This window comes from Biomphalaria glabrata, chromosome 4, assembly GCF_947242115.1.
Source record: "Biomphalaria glabrata chromosome 4, xgBioGlab47.1, whole genome shotgun sequence".
Taxonomy (NCBI): domain Eukaryota; kingdom Metazoa; phylum Mollusca; class Gastropoda; family Planorbidae; genus Biomphalaria; species Biomphalaria glabrata.
The window spans coordinates 42,873,947-42,891,969 of NC_074714.1; the positions used below are offsets into that span (position 1 = coordinate 42,873,947).

At 35.2% G+C, this 18,023-nt stretch overlaps 1 protein-coding gene across 1 annotated transcript; it reads left to right on the forward strand.

Annotated features, from left to right (window-relative positions):
- Positions 1–1,656: 1,656 nt before the first annotated feature.
- On the forward strand, positions 1,657–17,462 carry LOC106053808 (stress response protein NhaX-like). Its single transcript, XM_056027708.1, has 4 exons — positions 1,657–2,018; positions 5,362–5,448; positions 8,936–9,033; positions 16,765–17,462. Exons 1-4 carry the CDS (start codon positions 1,961–1,963, stop codon positions 16,981–16,983), a joined length of 462 nt encoding a protein of 153 aa, XP_055883683.1. The 5' UTR covers positions 1,657–1,960; the 3' UTR covers positions 16,984–17,462.
- Positions 17,463–18,023: the final 561 nt, after the last annotated feature.

Below are 18,023 nucleotides of genomic sequence, written 5' to 3' on the forward strand. Positions count from 1 at the left end.
AATCGGCCAGGAAAACCATCAACAATGTCTGTAAAGACAGACAAATATGATAAAGGTAATAGGTTACTGCCTACTGCTTTGATTCTATAATTTACTAGTAAAATACAATTACAAACTGAACAATTCAATAATTTGCTAGAAAAGAAATTAGATTGCAAACTAATTGATTCTATCATATGCTAATCATATGCTAATAAAATCAATAGCTAAAAAATCAATTATATACACTTGCTAATAAACTCCAACTGCTAACATATAGATTCCAGGCTATGAGAATCTAACCATCAAAGTTAAGAGCGCGTATAACCGTCCTATCGTCTCGTGTAGTCTACGTGGGTCACGTTCTGTTAAGAACATTTGCATGGCAGTTGTGTCCTGGTCTTGGTGCTAATCGGTTTACTTAGCCCTCTTAACGTCAGGTTAGGAAATAAAGGGAAGGGGAAAGGGGAGAGTGGTGATAATTTTCTTGGGCCCAGGGCCAGTCCTTAAAATTAGCGCTCTCAGGTGTTTGAGAACTGGTGTAAAAAAAATATTCTGATTTCGTTATAATTGGATTTAAGCTGCCAACTATCATTTTATACAGGGGGGGTGGGGACTATCTTCAAATACAAAAATAAAAAACAAAGTTCATTCGCTTATTTATTAACCTTAGACTATTTGTACACAGATTCAGGTGGTTATAGTTTGAACAATTAGGAGTAGACTATATAATACATAGACTGGCCAATAAGTTGTTTTTTTTTATTGACAAAGTTTCTAGTAAAATCTGTAGAGCCGTTTTCGAAAGCCTTGTCCAGTTTCCATTCAGTTTTCACCATCTTTTTGAACCGTTAAAGAAAATTAAAGGAGAATTACATTTAGACATTGTCATTAAATCTAGAGATAAAATATTTTACGTGTAAAGCTGTGAGGTTTGGAAATAATCAACTTTACACAATAGCACTAACAATTGATGATATTTTCTGTATATCATTTTCACCAAAAACCTTCTAAGTCTTTTAAATTTTCCAAATTGGTATAGATTATGTGTACTAAACGAAATTGCTTAAAAAGCAAGCAACCTTAGTAGAATTTATGAAGAAACTTCCTCATTTTTATCTTTTTTTTTTAAACCTGCAAAACAAAATAAAATAATAGTAAACAAACATTGAACAAACATTAAACAAACATTGAACAAACGTGGAACAAACATTGAACATCAGAAGTTATTGGATATTCTCATTCATGATAGAAAAAAGTAAATAAATTGGTGTATTCGGTGTACATAGATTAGGAAGTGATAAGCCGGACATTTTACAAAGCAGACGATACATTTCAAGCACTTTTTAGCATTATATTTCTAATCTCTTTCGCACACAGGACTAACTAATTTTTATTTACTTGGCAGCAGAGATATTTTGTTATAGCGTCCTTGACATTGTTAAGACAACAATTTACTGCTATTTATTTGACTAGTGTAGTAAAATCGATACCAAACAACTATCCCAGCGACTCAAAAAATAGACAAACGTATAAATCTAAATGTCTTATTTTTTGTTATCTAAAGATGACTGGAAAATCTCAGCTGATCACTTTGACAGGTTAAGCATACACTATTTTTTACCTTTAACCTTTTTCATCGATTTGAAACAAATGCGCAGTGTGAAGTTACAGCGTAATTGAATTCCTGGATCTTCGCCGTTCTCCGCGTCAACAAGACCCGGAAAGCTAACTCTGCTCTCAATTGAAAAAAAAAAGAAAACAAAAATCACCGAAGTTGGCAGCACGAGTAATCGAGCGTCAAAACAGGTTTGGGGAAGGCAGTGGTAGTAATACACAGCTAGCCTTACTGTTAGGACCGCTTCGTGTTTACCTTTGGACAAGTCACACACTTGCCTATTCTGGATTTAAAAAAAAATCTTTAAAATATCAAGGTATTGTGATAGTAGACCTCTAGATCTGGTGATACTGATATAAAAGCATGGCTTCGGTACTAATTCCATTGGATTCCAGTAAAAACAGTGAATTTTGTATGGAATGTGAGTACTAATAGATTCAATAGCATATCTATATTTAATAATATGTCTATTTATTTATTTATATATATCTAACATTATCTTAAGAGTAGTCTATACCGTTGCATTATGTCAAATTGCATAGTTTCAGTTTATACTTTTCAATTGAAAGAAAATGAAATTAAACAAAGAAAAAAGATCTAGCTCTAAGATCATTAGACGGTAGAGATGAATGACAGCTTTTGTACGCTTGACCGAGCCCGCCATGCCCACAGCGTATTGCATCGTTACAAAAATATGTATAATTATATAGCCCCTGGCGTCCTGTGTTAGGTTACGTGACATAGACCTGCATGACACACGCAAGTGAGGGTAACATTAACATAATGTGTAGTTTGTTAATAAACAATTCAAAACACTTGAATTGCAATTATCCTGTTTGAATCTAGGTCACCTGACACACTTGTCAGTATTGTAACAAGTGGGCTTAGCACGTCTCCACATTCAAAGCCCTCGCTGGGAAAGGGGGAGAGGACTATCAGGGGCGATCGTCCTCGCAGAAGGGGATCTCACCCCCCCCCCCCAGCATATATGTATTTTGGTATGTACGGGTACTAAATGCCTAGGATATCGCGTTTCTACCACAGTCCCCTCTTTTTTCACTGCATCCTCTGAATGCTCTAAATATAGAATGACTGGATCAACTTACGTTGGCTATTAAGGTGACCATTGTCTGACAACTATGTCATATTGACCGTCAGATTCGAGTCATACGTGTGAAGAGTATTAAACAATCACGAAGCAGGTAATTGACTTGAAAAAAAATCTGAATATACCTATAGGTATTTATGGACCATAACTTTCGATTCTCCTCATGACTTTGGGCCTTTTATTTTTGAGCTGAGTCTGCCTTGCTCACAATGACGCATGCTCCCCTGCCCAATGAGAAACTAAAATTAACTTGTGAGTGCTGGATTTACATATGGGCAACAAAAGCTAAAGCTTTGGGCCCCCTGGAACAAAAATTTTTTTTTGAAGAAAAAGCCAAGGAATAAATTCCCTTATGTTGATTACAAGGGGTCCCATGTTTCAAATAGCTTAAGGCATTATCAAGGCTAAATCCGGCCCTGATTGTTAACCCTTTGTTTCTTCATAAGAACAAGTGGGAATGTCCATCTTGACCTTTATTTTTAACCCATAGCATTCCTCAAACTATTTTTTAACTCAGTAACCACTTCTAGTCAAGTTACAAGAGATCAGAGCATATTCTCTACTAAAGTTGTGGCTGTTAGAGGGTTAAGTATATCTTATTACATATTATGGTGAGCAAGATGTATTAAGCTGAAAGATGTAGGCTTATATCGCTAGACGCTCTGAACCTTTGTATTTACTGGTTATGTAAAAAAGAATGGTGTTGCTTTGGTTTTAATCTAGTAGAGCTGAACTGTGTATACAATTTCATAAACGCTTGAATAAATGGGCGAAAGGGTCAAGGGTTATCTGTCAGGTGGTTGTGTCCCTCTATTGTCCATTATGTTAATGAGATGCAGCAGCTGTGGGACTTGGGGACGTGACCATTAGTGACGGACTTCAGTGTAAGCCTACACAGATCTAGATCTAGTACTGGCTGCGACTGCTGACCCTTTCAATTTGCAGTGGCGGATCTTGAACAAAAATGTTTGATGGGAAATTTATTATTGTAATGTTGTGAAAGGGGGTGGTCCACATACGAATGAAACGAGGGAAGATATGCCTATGTATATTGTGTAAGGTGAAGAAACTTGAATTCAACTGTGCCCTCCTACTCTAGTATTACGAGCCGAAACCGTTTAGTGTTAAGGTAGTTTCTCTTTCTACTTTATACCGTTGCATATTTATCTACAAAGTTAAGTTTATATTCGTATCGTGTTTGTTTTAAAATTGGTAACAGTTAAAAGGGTTACCGTTTTTCAACAACAAACAGAAAAAAACAAGTGAAAAGACACAAGACACAACATTGTGAAGCAGAACTTCATTGTTAAGGACGTACAAGCATACAATTATGTTCCGAGAAGTTGTCATACAACAGCTATAAGAGAACGAATAGTGCAACATGATAAGACAGAGAATGAGAACATCAGAAAAGTAGAGATATAATAGATTAAAAATGTTGATGAAAGTTAGAGAGAGAGAGAGAGAGAGTGTGTGTGTGTGAGAGAGAGAGAGAAGACAAAAAGAGTAGAGGTAAGAGGTGGAGAGAAGTCTTGATGGATAGAGTGGATGTCCCTGGTGAAAGTGATGACATCTTAGTATAAAGGAGAGAAAGCCTTGAGATCCACAAAGAGAAAGACTATAAGAAAGTATAACAGACTGGTTTGAGGAATCATGACTAGAAACAGAGAAAAAGGTTGGAGAAGGAAACACACCAGTTGTAGTACCTGTAGTGGGGGCTAAAGAAAAATTTCTCAAGAAATAAAACTTGCAGTTCAATGTTTAAAACAATCAGTTGACATTTTAAATCAATTTCTTTTTCAAAAGTGCAACCAGAAACAAGACATCGATCGTTGAATAAACAATCAAATTAACAAGACTGGAAGATTTAGTTTTAGACGCTTTCACCCATTTTCTGTCTTTTTTTTTTCAATTGATTTTTGGTCTCAGACCCTGAACTTTGGACTTGCATGGTATCACATTGGACTTTTATGGTATCACATTGGACTTTCATGGTATCACATTGGACTTTCATGGTATCACATTGGACTTTCATGGTATCACATTGGACTTTCATGGTATCACATTGGACTTTCATGGTATCACATTGGACTTTCATGGTATCACATTGGACTTGCAGTTTCTGATTTCTTTTCATCTTGCACATTACACGAGTGGATAGGAAAGCATCGTAAATCTGTGTGGGAAAAAGGACTATGCACTAAAAAGAGATGGTCTGCGCATGCGTATCTATGAAAACAGAAGAAATGATTGATTGTAGTAAGGGTCTTTGTTCATTTTTTTGTAAGTTTGAATGGAAATATTTTGTTGTTAAAACATATTTTATAATCACTTCGTTTGTTACCAACATCCGCAATTTTTAACGAGAAGGAAGATAAGAGAGAGAGGGGGGAGAGAGAAAGAGAGATATAAAGAGAGAGAGAGAGACATGGAGAGGAAAGAGAGACAGACAGACAGAAGGACGGACAGATAGAAATAATAAATATTTAATCTGATAGCATGACCGCTCACCTATTTTATACATCTCAAAGTTGGTTTAAGCAGAAGAACAATATCATTTATTTCATCTATTTCATTAAAAAATCTCAAATGTCGCTTGACCACTCTCTATATTGAATTTACCCTCACTGACATTGTGTCTGGCCTATATCCACAGTCTATCTCAACCACATCCACAGACCTGGCAACAAGGTGTTTACCTGTTACGTGGCAGACTATTTTGGCGATGTGGGAGTCCTGGACGGTAGGTAGACAGACCCAATGAATTTGATATTGTTTTGGTCGTTATTGTTATGTGCCGAGTAAGTTGCAGCCCTTCTAGTCAATTGTGTGTGCATGTTTTGTCTTATGTATTGGGTCGAGTACTTCGTTTCGAAACATATGGGTAGCACAAAACATAGAAAGATGTTTTAAATCAAGTCTTAAAAAAAACTTTGTACAAAGCTTATATCAATTCACTCACTGAGGCGCGGTGGCTGAGTGGTAAAACGCTTGGCTTCCGAATCGTGGGTCCCGGGTTCGAAACCTGGTGAAGACTGGAATTTTTAATTTCGGGATCTTTGGGCGCCTCTGAGTTCACACAGCTCTAATGAGTACCTGACATTAGTTGGGGCAAAGTAAAGACGGTTGGTCGTCGTGCTGGCCACATGACACCCTCGTTAACCGTAGGCCACAGAAACAGATGACCTTTACATCATCTGCCCTAGGTCTGTCTCGATGGATTCTATTACCCTCTTTTCTTCTCCAACTTTCCACTCTCGGATCAACTTGAGACTTAGCACAATTATTCATTGTCGACGACAACAAATGAATCAATAAAAAAAATATAAATTAATGAATGATAATTAATTAATTGTATTTTACATACAAAAACTGTCTATTTCAAAAGGTCTTCCAGCCTTCCACTTTTAATCTCAGGTTTTTCTTTATATTGCCAACACAGTTCTGTATATCGCTCTCTTTTCTTTTTCAATGTTAGTTTATTGTATGGCGTAATGAAAGTAAAGCGGATCTTCAATATCTATATATAAACGAGGAAATATATGTGTTTGAAATAGATCGTGGAAATTATTTAGTGCATATCTGAAGAGTTGGCTACCAGACACCTGGGCCTCCAGAAGAGGACTAAAATAGGGCAATGTTTGACCAAAAAAAAACAACCTCGCATTAAAACCATTAAAACTTAGAAGTAAATAAACGACTGTATCAACTTTTATATTTTCTTATAGTAAGTGAACATTTTGTTTTTCACAGCAGTTCTTCATTTGCAAATATATATACAAAGACAATAAACTAAATTTTACTGCAAATACTGATATTATAAGCAAAAAAAGGGCAGCAAAGATTACGATTACTAAGAAAACTGTCCTCGTTTAATGTTAGCGAAAATGCCTTGGCTATGTTTTATCACGCTCACATCTGCAATATTTTAAGTTTCAATATCACTGCCTGGTATGTCAATCTGAGCATTAAAAATAAAAATAAACTTCAAAGAATCCTAAATGCTGCTGGTAAAATCATTGGCAAAAAAACAAACCTCATTTGGGCAGTTGTTTGAGACAAACATCTCTAAAAAAGCTAACAAGATCCCCGAAATAAAGAATCACCCTTTGTGTCAGGATTTTGTGATTTTACCATCACAAAAGAGATACAAGACACAAACACTCTTTTGTTCCCCTGGCAATCAAATCATTACATACCAACAATCTGATATAAACTTTGTCACATGTAAATTATGAGGGAGTCTGGTGTGAGTGTACACTTTAGTTTCTTATAGTTATAATGTTTTTTGTTTGGTTTAATATACAAGATATATTTGATTTCAACGATGGGTTAAACACAATGGTTCTAAGATTCGTAATATTAAAACAATGTATCATTTTTTAGGACCCCGTACTGTCAAAAAGAAATGAATGTCTGGTAACTCTACTATGATGAATTTGCTGTTCTATAAAAGGTCTTATTACTTTTGCATATCATCAGCAAGTAATCTATTAAGTACAGAAAAGTTTCAGTTAAGAAGCTTCCTTTTTATAGCTCTTGCCGATACATGAAAGGAAATAAAATATTGAATATATAACAACATTTCACCAGCCTTGGTAACGTTTATAACTACAGAGACGTATATACTATGTTATATACACTGTGAACAAATTACACCAGAACAGTAGCTCATAATCACATTGTTTCAGAATAGGTAATAAAGGTTTAAATTATTGTAGTTCAAAATGTACAGATCTTCATTGCTGTCCATAGTGAAAGTACGCTGAGCTTTACATTTTATTTCACGAATAGATTCGTAGATTGGTAACTTATAAATTGGATGTTTAGCTATTGAAATATTGCACATTACTTTAAAACCCAATTTATTACTTAAAAATCTTGAATGAAAATAATTCTACCAACTAGGTAACTAGGTTAAGTAAAGTATTAGGTACATTGTTTCACTGTATTTTTTCATGTCATTGCTGACAGCTGTACGCTAATTGATATTGTTGAACACGCATAAACAAATTAGTCTTTTTTTTTTCGTCGGGATTTTCATTAAGATCATTAATAAATAAGTATGCAAAGGCCGGACTAAGCCATAAAAATGCCAGAGTAAGCCATACTTTTGCCAGGCTAAGCCATGAAAAGGCCTTTTGGAAACTATTCAAATGATGAAAGATATATTCGGTTTCGATTATATATTTCATTGTACATGAATAGACTTAACTCTAAGCACCAAACCTTTTTCAAGAAGTAAATTGAATTCCGAAACTTGAACTTAATCTAATGCAATATTATGCTTCTCCAGTCGCGAGGTGACTATGGATAATTTCATAGAAGTAAGACGAATGACTGGGCATTAGCTAAGGTAAGAACACTGTCGACCATACAACAGTTCCCCCCTTCTCCACGCATTTGATCTATTAAAAAATTTGCATATGTCGATACACTTTGTGGTCAGCGGCATCGCAGGCTCTGCCAGAGTGTAGCACTGTGTCTTGACTCCCATATTTGGGGCTAGCTGCAAGGCGAGTAACTGGCCCCTAAACCAGTGAGCTTCTGATAGGAGCGGCTCGTTAGCCATGACTGGACCGGACATAGTAACGCCCAACCTAATGGCTGGATGCTAGCCCTATTTCTAAGTTGTCTAGTATTGGAGATTCGTACACATGAAAGTAAATCTATTAATAGCAAACTTGTATTGGTGTATCCGGTGTGCTGAACATGAAAGTACAGACAAGTGAAGCAGTTTGATAAGCCCTAGACATGTGTTTAATAAGCCCTAGACATGTGTTTAATAAGCCCTAGACATGTGTTTAATAAGCCCTAGACATGTGTGTTTGTTTCACTGTAGAGTCACATTTTTAACTATATACCTGGAGAGTACATATTAATGTTCAAATTATTTAGTCTTGACTTTCAATATGGCGTCAATTTCTAACTTTTATCTATACCTTCCATGAGATTGCCAAAGACATTAGTTTTTATCGCTTTCATCTACTTTTGTGATTTAAAGAAATTCAAAGAAATCTTACAAATCAAAGTGTAACCAACGAGCAGATGAGATTGACTTTTACTTCTTTAGTCTGAAAATAGCAATAGGATAAGTACGGTGTATGTTAAAGTTATCTGCCCTTTGAGCTAATGGAATTTAAAAAAAAACACACTTTAATAAAAAAAAAAAAAAGGTGTGTCTAATATTTGCTTTATTATTGTTTTTTTTTTAATTTCATGTCTTCAAGGCCCCACACCAGGCAGGATTCATGAGCTGGAAGAGAAAGACCGCCAAAAGGCAGCAGAAATAGAAGCATCAACATTACAACTTTTGAAGAGCAGAAATGTAAGTGTTGCATTTAATGTGAGAGAGAGAGGGAGAGATTAGGTACAGGATGGGCAACATACGCTCAGTAATAGACCTTGACATGTCCATGACATCTTACCCTCTGACCTTGCTAGATTACAGCAGTCCCCTCACTCCCCCCCCCAATATCTTCTGTCTTACTTAGTTTTAGTTCACTTAATTTGCATCAATTTTAAGAAAATAAGCCACTCTGTCTCTTTCAAATCCAATAGAAAGTAAGGAGTGTATTTCATAATGCAAAAGAAGTATCCAGGATTTTATGTGGCCAGCACAACACCAGCAGCCATGGATACAAAATTGATGTTCTCAAGTGGTTACCCTTTGGTCAACTGAACTGACCACAATATTACCATATATTCGCTCGGTATTGCTTCCATAACTTAATTTACATTTCTCTCCTGCAAGATAGGTTCAGGCTTGTATCTAGTCCTCGCTCCCCCCCGCCATACAAACGAAAAGAACATTGTAACTTTTAGGTCCCTGAAAGCCATCTTCAAGAATGTTATTATCTTTATTACCCAATGCTACAAGAGACTCTACAGAGATAACAGAGTGACATAAATACTGTTTATTGTTATAGATAGTGTCTTCAAATTGGGTATCTGTTTTGGTATATTATTAGTTCTATATCTAGCTGTAGAATTTAGTGTTACCGAGAAAGCAAAAGGTCTATAAAATAGATAGATTATACCCATCGATAGCACCCATTTTTTTTACTGTTGCATCCTGGATGTTGTGGGCTGTCACTCACCTTTGTTTATACGTTGCTAAGGCTACACGTTCTTCAATCCAATTGGCTGCATGGTTATGTGCTATGCGCTCTGGACTGTCATCTCAATGGTCCCCGGTTCACACTCTGGTCAAAGCTATCCCCCTGACCGTCTTGAGGGAGGTTTGGTCCAGGATGTAAAAATTTTCAATTTTGAAGGAACCTACGAAGTATGTAAACAAAAACAAAAATTATAATAAAAATTACAAAAAAAAAAAAGGAAATTATTGCAAAATATAGGTATTGAAAGCTGTCTTTTAAAAAACAACAAAATATTAGTGAGTGATTTGGGTATACAACTGTATCTGACGCCACATCATCTCGACATTTAGACATTCTACAGAATACCCACCCAAAGCACTTTGTCTTCTGGTAGCAGAGCATAGGCTAAAAACAACTAATAGCAGTATCACCAGTCTTTGTGGGTCACTTTGGGGGCTATTGATATAGAAATATTTTTGCTCCTTTGAAAGTTATTGTACTACCCACTATCTCTGAAACCCCTCCGTGCTTGAAAACCTTAAATCCTTAAAACTATCGGTGTTTATACAAAGTATCACCTGGCGTTCAAAGTGTTTATTTTGGAACGCAGCATTAACCTCAGAGAATTGAGCTTCCAATCTGCTGTCATTAGATCTACCGTTTACTCACGTGAAAGAAAGAAAAAATTAACACAAGGCCAGAGCGAGATATTATTATGTCTAGTGACGTCAAAGGGACACACTTCCTTGTAGTGCTCTGTTTAGATTTAGGTGGCTTTCATAGCTTTCGGTAGTTTTAGCTTTTGATTCCACGATATTTCCTTTGTGGTGATTTGTTGGATTAATTTACACTTCTCAAGGGAGTTAAATACTCCAGTGCATAAAGTTGAAGGACGACTGCCTGGTCAAATAGTACGCGCTTCGGAGAGTCAACACGTTGGCCTGAGCTCAAATATCGCTCGCCGTCATCTTTATTTCAATAAACTTATCTTAATTTCCCGTTAACGATAAGTTTCAATATCGACGAGCACACTGTATTGAAAGCTTGTAAATGTTTCATTAATTAAGGCAACCAGCTTTCGGAGTGTGCTCATTGCATTAATCTCAAATGGAACTGTGAAACAAAGCAAAAGAAAATCCTTCAACACTAATAACTCTAAACTCTAAAGCAAGTACTTTAAACAGGGTCGGACTGGGTGTCACAATTGGCCTTGGCATAACCATACCATTCGGCCCACTAATTCATTACCATACGACTACATCTATTGTCACCTGCCCTAGAAATAATTTAAATTTTGATAATGCATCGATAACTGAACGCAAGCTGCAAAAGTGGGTTTAGATTGGCCTAATTTAACATGTTGTATTTCTACTACCAGATAGAATTAGAGGCTATAGGAAATCTCAATTTGTACAAACATTTGTACAATTGCAACATTAATAAGTTTGAAAAGGGACACGCCCCTGTCAATCAATCGTACTTCTTTAAAATTCAGTACTAACCACTTGAACGGTTATTTAAAAAAAAAGTCTCTTTACTTTCACCTCCATCGCTCACAATAGTCATGGTCATCTTTCTCTAACCCTGACGGCGTAAAATTCGTAGCAGGGAAATTCTGCGATCTTGTGACGAACCAACCCAATAATATAATGCACATTTAACTCCACACGTTATATTTGAGTCATTTTTTGTAATCGTGAATCTGTAGAATACTGTATACAATAATACCTCCATATTAAAAGAAAATTTGTTATAGAATTACCCGAGTATTTCGGACTAATGCAGCTTCTACTGGATTATAAAAAAATAATAAACCTTATGTTGTTAAAATCACTTAGTGTAAGCCTATAGAGAGATTGTAAACCACCAGTTTCATGATACATGTTTATACATTCCGGGAATGTGCCCAACTGCCCATATAGCCAGTTCGCCCATGACCTTAAAGCTATATATTTAAGTAAACTGAATTCGAATTCAATAAAAAAAAAAGGTAGTCTACGATAATCCTTTAAAAAAAAAATAAAAACCACCCCTCAGATAGTAGATATTATCTTTATTTTTGTAAGTCTCAAAAGATGGTATAGTTCCGGTCTCTTAAAAGATTGCATAGTTTAGGTCTCTTTAAAGATCCTAAAGTTACGATCTCTTAAAAAGATCGTGCAGTTCTGGTCTCTTAAAAAATCGTATATTTCCGGTCTCTCATAACTGAATACTTGCACAGTCTACAATTCACCACTGAAAAGATGAACACATACTAAGAAAGAACTAAGCATACACACAAAAAGACAAAGTCAAATATGACCATTGTGATCAGAGATTCTGATGGGAGGCTCGATGCCGAATGTTGAGATGTCAGGAAACTTAAAGAAAAATGTCAGTGATAAATCTGGGTCGTAATACCGATCCTTGGCTTGGTAAAAAGAAATAATATTGTAGATGTAGTTTCTGGTGTATCATTTCAAAAGTCGACCAGGTTAAAGGTCGTCAGTGCAAATCTTATCAGTGCTGTAATGTGTGCCTCCCTCTGGTGCTCTTCCCTGTGTCAAGTGTAAGATATGCAGAGCCCTATTTGACCCACCCCGTAACAGAGATAACGGGATAGGTGGACGTGACATGTGGAGGACGTCTCAGATGGTTATTTATTGGCCTTGATTTCTTTTTTATCGTCATTGCCTTTTTTTTTTTAAACAATACCTTTAGTCACGTCATAACTTTATGAGGGCAGAACTTGTACGCTGATCTCAATAAACGACTTTAATGATTTTTCTAGAAATTTAAAAATTAATGTATATGAGAAAAGAATTATTAATTCGTTGGCCACATGGGGAGAACCTTTGTTTGACCCTTATCATTTTTCAAGTAAAAAGGAAATAACTTTAAATTTGACAATATATTTAGGTCTAGTTCTATCTAACTATTGTAAAAAAAAAAAACACAAGCTTAAAATCTATGGCCATATTACAAAATCTGCGGTGATTGCAAAGACCTTCCTTCAGGGAACAGTACAAGAAAAAAAAGAAGAGGCAGACAGAGAAAACGATGGGAGGACAACACTTCTTTCTTAACCTTCATTTGAGATCGTAGCACAACAATACGAGAACTCTTATAATGTGCACAGCGTGTTAAGTGGCGCACGATATTCAGGATCATGGGGTTATGGTAGATTGAAATTTGGGAGTTGTAAAATATAAATAAATTATTTGCGTTTTATAATTAGGTGTTTGAACATTTTAATTGCTAATTAAATTAAGTCTAATTTTTTTTTTATATCAACTTAACAAATGATACATTTTTTGACAGCTATTACTGTTCAACTGTAAATTTTTAGGTTTTGAGGAAGAAAAAAAAACTATCAAAGAAACAAAAAAACAAAAAACAAACAAAAAACTGCAACATATAGTACTAAAGGAAGCGGAAGAGACTTACGGCAGTTTTTTGTTTAAAGTTGACCTATTCTTATCTTATATAAAATACAGACGTTACTTCAAAATGAGAAGATGATTACGTCCTACGCGTCATGCATTCAGTCATGCATATTAACCAATGACTTAAATTCTGCCAAGTCACTGGTTTTCCTGGCTAGCTCAGGCAACCCATTCCATGCTCTAATAGCACTAGGGAAGAAGGAGTATTTGTAAAAATTTGTCCTAGCATATGGGATGAGGAATGTACCTTTATTTTTGTGTCTTTCTGAGTATTTTATTAATTTTTTTTTTGGTATTTGAAGATTATGGCTCAGTGTTTTATGTATAATTGCTTCTTTATTTTTGAGTCTTCTGTCCTGAAGGCTTTCTAAATTTAGTGATTTAACTAAAGGTGTTACTCTAGTCAAATGTGAATATTCGTTTGCTCTATTTTGTGTCTATTCCAGTTTCTTAATGTTTTCTTGAGTTGGGGGGTCCCAAACGGAGGATGCATATTCTATTATTGGCCTAACCAAGGTTAAATAACATTTTAGTTTTATGTTCTTATTTGATTTATAGAAATTTCTTTTAATAAACCCCAATGCTTTGTTTGATTTTTTGATAGTTTCATCAATATAGGGATTCTATGACAGTTTTTCATTTATTATAACACCTAGGTATTTTGAGTTTTTAGTTTGTGTTACTGGTATACTATGAATAAGATAAGTGGAATTAATTTGTTTTAGCTTTTTTGTTACTCTTAAAAACTGACATTTTTCTGGGTGGAAAGACATGCTCTAATTTGATTCCCATTTCTGTAATTCATCTAATTCTCTTTGTAAAATTTCTGTATCTTATGTTGTTATTATTGTTCTATATATTATGCAATCGTCTGCGAATAATCCGACTTTTGTTCCTGAACTAATGCAATTTGGTAAATCGTTTATGTAAATTAAAAATAGTAGTGGACCCAAGACTGTTCCTTGAGGTACACCTGAGTTTACTGTTATCGGTGTTGATTTAGAGCCATTTATTATTACAGTTTGTTCTCTCCCTATCAGAAAATCGCTAATCCACTGATGCAATGGACATTCAATGCCAAAATATTTTAATTTTTTAAGCAAACGATGGTGGTGAACTTTATCAAAAGCTTTGGAAAAATCTAGTAAGATAGCATCTATTTGCTCACTGTTATCTAAACCTTTGAAAAATCATCAATTAGTCCTAGAGTAAAATAAAAAAATATGCAAGAAGACCTATATTTGTGCTATTTCTATTTAAACTTTAAATATAGACTGCGACGTTTTGGAAAAATAAAATACAAAGGTGTGATATATAACTTCTACATTCTTGAGAGATATAGGTTTACATTTTTTAAAATTATGTTACTTTCCTTAATTACTTCTTTTTTTATGTCTCTCTATTTATGTTTGCCTCTTTCTGTTTCTATTTATTTTTGTTTCTTTCTATTTCTTTCTTTCTTTCTTTTCTTTTCTTTCTTTCTTTTCTTTCTTTTCTTTTCTTTCTTTCTTTTCTTTCCTTTTCTTTCTTTCTGTTTATTTCTTTCGTGTTTTTTTTTTGTTTCGTGTTTTTTTTCGTTTCTTTCTTCCTGGTTCTTTCTTTCCATTTTTTTGTCTGTTTCTTTTTTTCCCCTTTCTGTTATATTTTTGGTTTATCTCTCTATTACTTTCTTTAGTTCATTTTTTGTTTTACATTTGCTAGAAAAAAAAAAGTAAACTTTCCCTCCAACGGTTCATGTCTTTTAGTTGTACAGAAAACGGAAAGTGTGGCAGGTGGGTCACGTGGGGGGGGTGTAGAGAGAGAAAGAGAGAGAGCAGGTGAATAGCTTTTGAACTTTGAACTTTAATTGTAATCTTTCAGTGCACCACCGATTTAAAACCCCAGCTTAACATTGATAAACAGAACCTTTGCTTTTTAAACTTCATTACCTACGTAGCTAATTTCTATACGTTCTTAAAGTGGGCCGCACGTTGAGCAGGTTAGGAGATGTCATTTCTAGAAATAGTTCCTTGAATGTCAGAGTCACTTTCTAGACGTGTAGATAACATTCTTTTTTGTTTTACAAGGCCTATCTCCGCTCTGTCTGTCTGTCTGGTACTAATTTCGTACACGTTATCTCCCTCTTCCAAGTCTCGGATCAAGTTGACACTGTGACGAATCATTCATTGTCCCTAACAACAGATGAGTCTCTATAAAAAATTAGACCCGTTATTTTTATCAATTTGTCTTAAATAATTAGTTTTGTTTTTGTATTGAGGCAGCAGTAGCTAAGGGGAGATAAGCCTTGCATAAACATTAGGTCGTCGCCTAAAAATGTGAAACTAACAACCTTCTATTTTCATAAGCGATTGTCTACCTCAGTTACTAACGTGTCGGCCTTCCATCGAGGAGGCCTTAGCCCCCAACATCGAATTTGAGTTGAGCAACTTTTTTTTCTGAAAATATTGTTTTTGAAAGCCAGCAATAAAACCCATCATAACCCAGATCATTGCTACAAGCATGAAATTGCGCTAAAAAACTAAACCACAATTAATAACAACATTTCTGACTGTATACGTCACTATATTGTAATTCATATCAGATGAATTACACGAGTGAGTTAAAAAAAATAATATAATTTTACTTTATATAACTTTTTTTTAATAAAAGCTCTTTATATATTTGACTTGTTCTGATTGATTTCATTGGAAATATAGTTAGGGGCATCCACCAAGCATTTTAGTTTACTGCCCTATTTTAATGTATATCATTGGACAAATAAAGGGTTAGGAACTGATCGAACTAATCCATTTGGGCAAAGTTGCTGCCCTTTGTAAAGTCTTATGTTCAAATGAGGCGAGACCAATCGTCATGTAAGGTCTAATACTGACCTGCAACGTCGCAACATGTGGGCAGTGGAGACCAATAGTTCATTGCCACGTCACAGATCTGTGTTGAGGCCTGCTAGAACGAATGGTCTCGAATGCTGTCACCTTCTCTAGTGTAAGCGTGAGAATAATAGAGAGAGAGAGAGAGAGAGAGAGGCAGAGAGAGCGAAAGAGAGGAGGACTAAGAGAGTGCTGTTTTGAAGTGCATGTATCTATTTCTGATATAACCACGATTAAAGTTGGGCGGATAGTTTGGTTGTGTAAAAAGCTAAATACATTCTGATGTAACCACGAAGTGGACTGTTGGAGTTCAAGTTACTAAATATAGGTTTGTACGTTGAAGAAGGGAGAGCGAGCGAGAGACACGTGACAGTGAATGTCAAGGATGTTGTTGATGTGCTTGGTTCGAACCTGGGACGACTGTCCAGAGTGCATACCACATGTCCATGCAGCCATCCTATATGCATAAACCCCTCACATTTAGCATACCACATGTCCATGCAGCCATCCTAAAAAGTTAGTAAGTGAACTCTTAACCTCATTAAAAGACTAAATATCCCTCCCCCCATTAACTCATTCTAGTTTCCTCATTTCTAGATGTTTCTATTCTCATACTTATCTTGTCTCTTCATGCACCTCATTCACTGTCTTTCTTTATCTTCCACAGATCGATGGAACCTTCACCAGACTTCAAGGGAGAGAAGCGTGGCACGTCATCGTGGAATACGCCAAGAAGATCAACGCGACCTTAATCGTGATGGGCTCACGTGGACTGGGCAAGCTTCGGCGCACCATCCTGGGCAGCGTGAGTGAGAGCGTCCTTCACCACTCGGAGGTGCCGGTGCTGATCTGTAAACATCCCCACCACAGTCACCAACATCACTGACCTTGACAACGCTGTTGTTGTAGATCTTTAGTAATGTGTCCCGCTATGTCTTGTCATTATTGGTTATCATCACCATTAGTTCTTTGGCTACACTTTAGTTGATTGTAAATATTTAATTTACACCCTAATGGTATTATTTGTTCGTTAGCTACATAATATTAAACATATAATTTGAGAATCACTGATCTAAATAAATCATACGAAAGAGTTTTGTTGTTTCTTTATCAGAATCTCTTAATCAGAACAAATAGTATCCTGCATTTATACACTATCTATATTCAATTTTTGCATTTTGTGTTTAATATATATTTATATATTTGTTACATTGTTTTAAAAAATTAAATTCTAATAAAGGGACATAACAAGATGTTATTTGAGCATTGAACAATGATGAGTACAATTCCAGTTACCCCCCTTGTTTATCTTTTTCATTAATACAGATAAAGTACATATCATATTAAATTATTTTAAAATGATCATTTCTTATCGTTTTCATTATTATTTCCTATTGGCAATGTTATTCGTTATTACTATGTAAACAAAATTCATTATTATATTCAAGTTGAAATTATACTTGTGTATTAAAATGAAAAAATACAGCAATAACAACAGTAATTGTAAACACTACCCTCTGATGTGTTCATACTCAAATAGTGTTATATTTAGTAATTTTATTGCACTTTATATTTACACAACCTTGAAGTTTGTTACATATTTTACTAGTATACAACACTACTTATGTCAGTAGAACAATCTGTACTACCATATAATAATCTATTTTAATATTCCTACTAAACAGGAATTAACGGATGCTTGATCTTACTAAGAAAGCAGGTCACATTGACAGAGCTTCTGTTTCTTATAATTTGTAGACTAATAAAATCTCAAAATGTAGAATGACAACAGTGGATAACAATAAAAAGGATTTTACTATTTTGCTCAATTGAGCAATCCAACATATCTTACATACACTCAACACTTCAGGCTTGCACTCCTGAAAGGTAAAAAACACACTCTTAAGATGATAGTTAGAGATATTA

What these genes read in the sequence shown, in the direction of transcription:
- LOC106053808 (XM_056027708.1), top strand. Translation starts at nt 1,961, where the DNA reads ATGGCTTCGGTACTAATTCCATTGGATTCCAGTAAAAACAGTGAATTT. An exon ending in CGATGTGGGAGTCCTGGACG is followed by an intron (nt 5,449 to 8,935) that starts GTAGGTAGACAG and finishes CATGTCTTCAAG; the next exon opens with GCCCCACACCAGGCAGGATT. An exon ending in AACTTTTGAAGAGCAGAAAT is followed by an intron (nt 9,034 to 16,764) that starts GTAAGTGTTGCA and finishes TATCTTCCACAG; the next exon opens with ATCGATGGAACCTTCACCAG.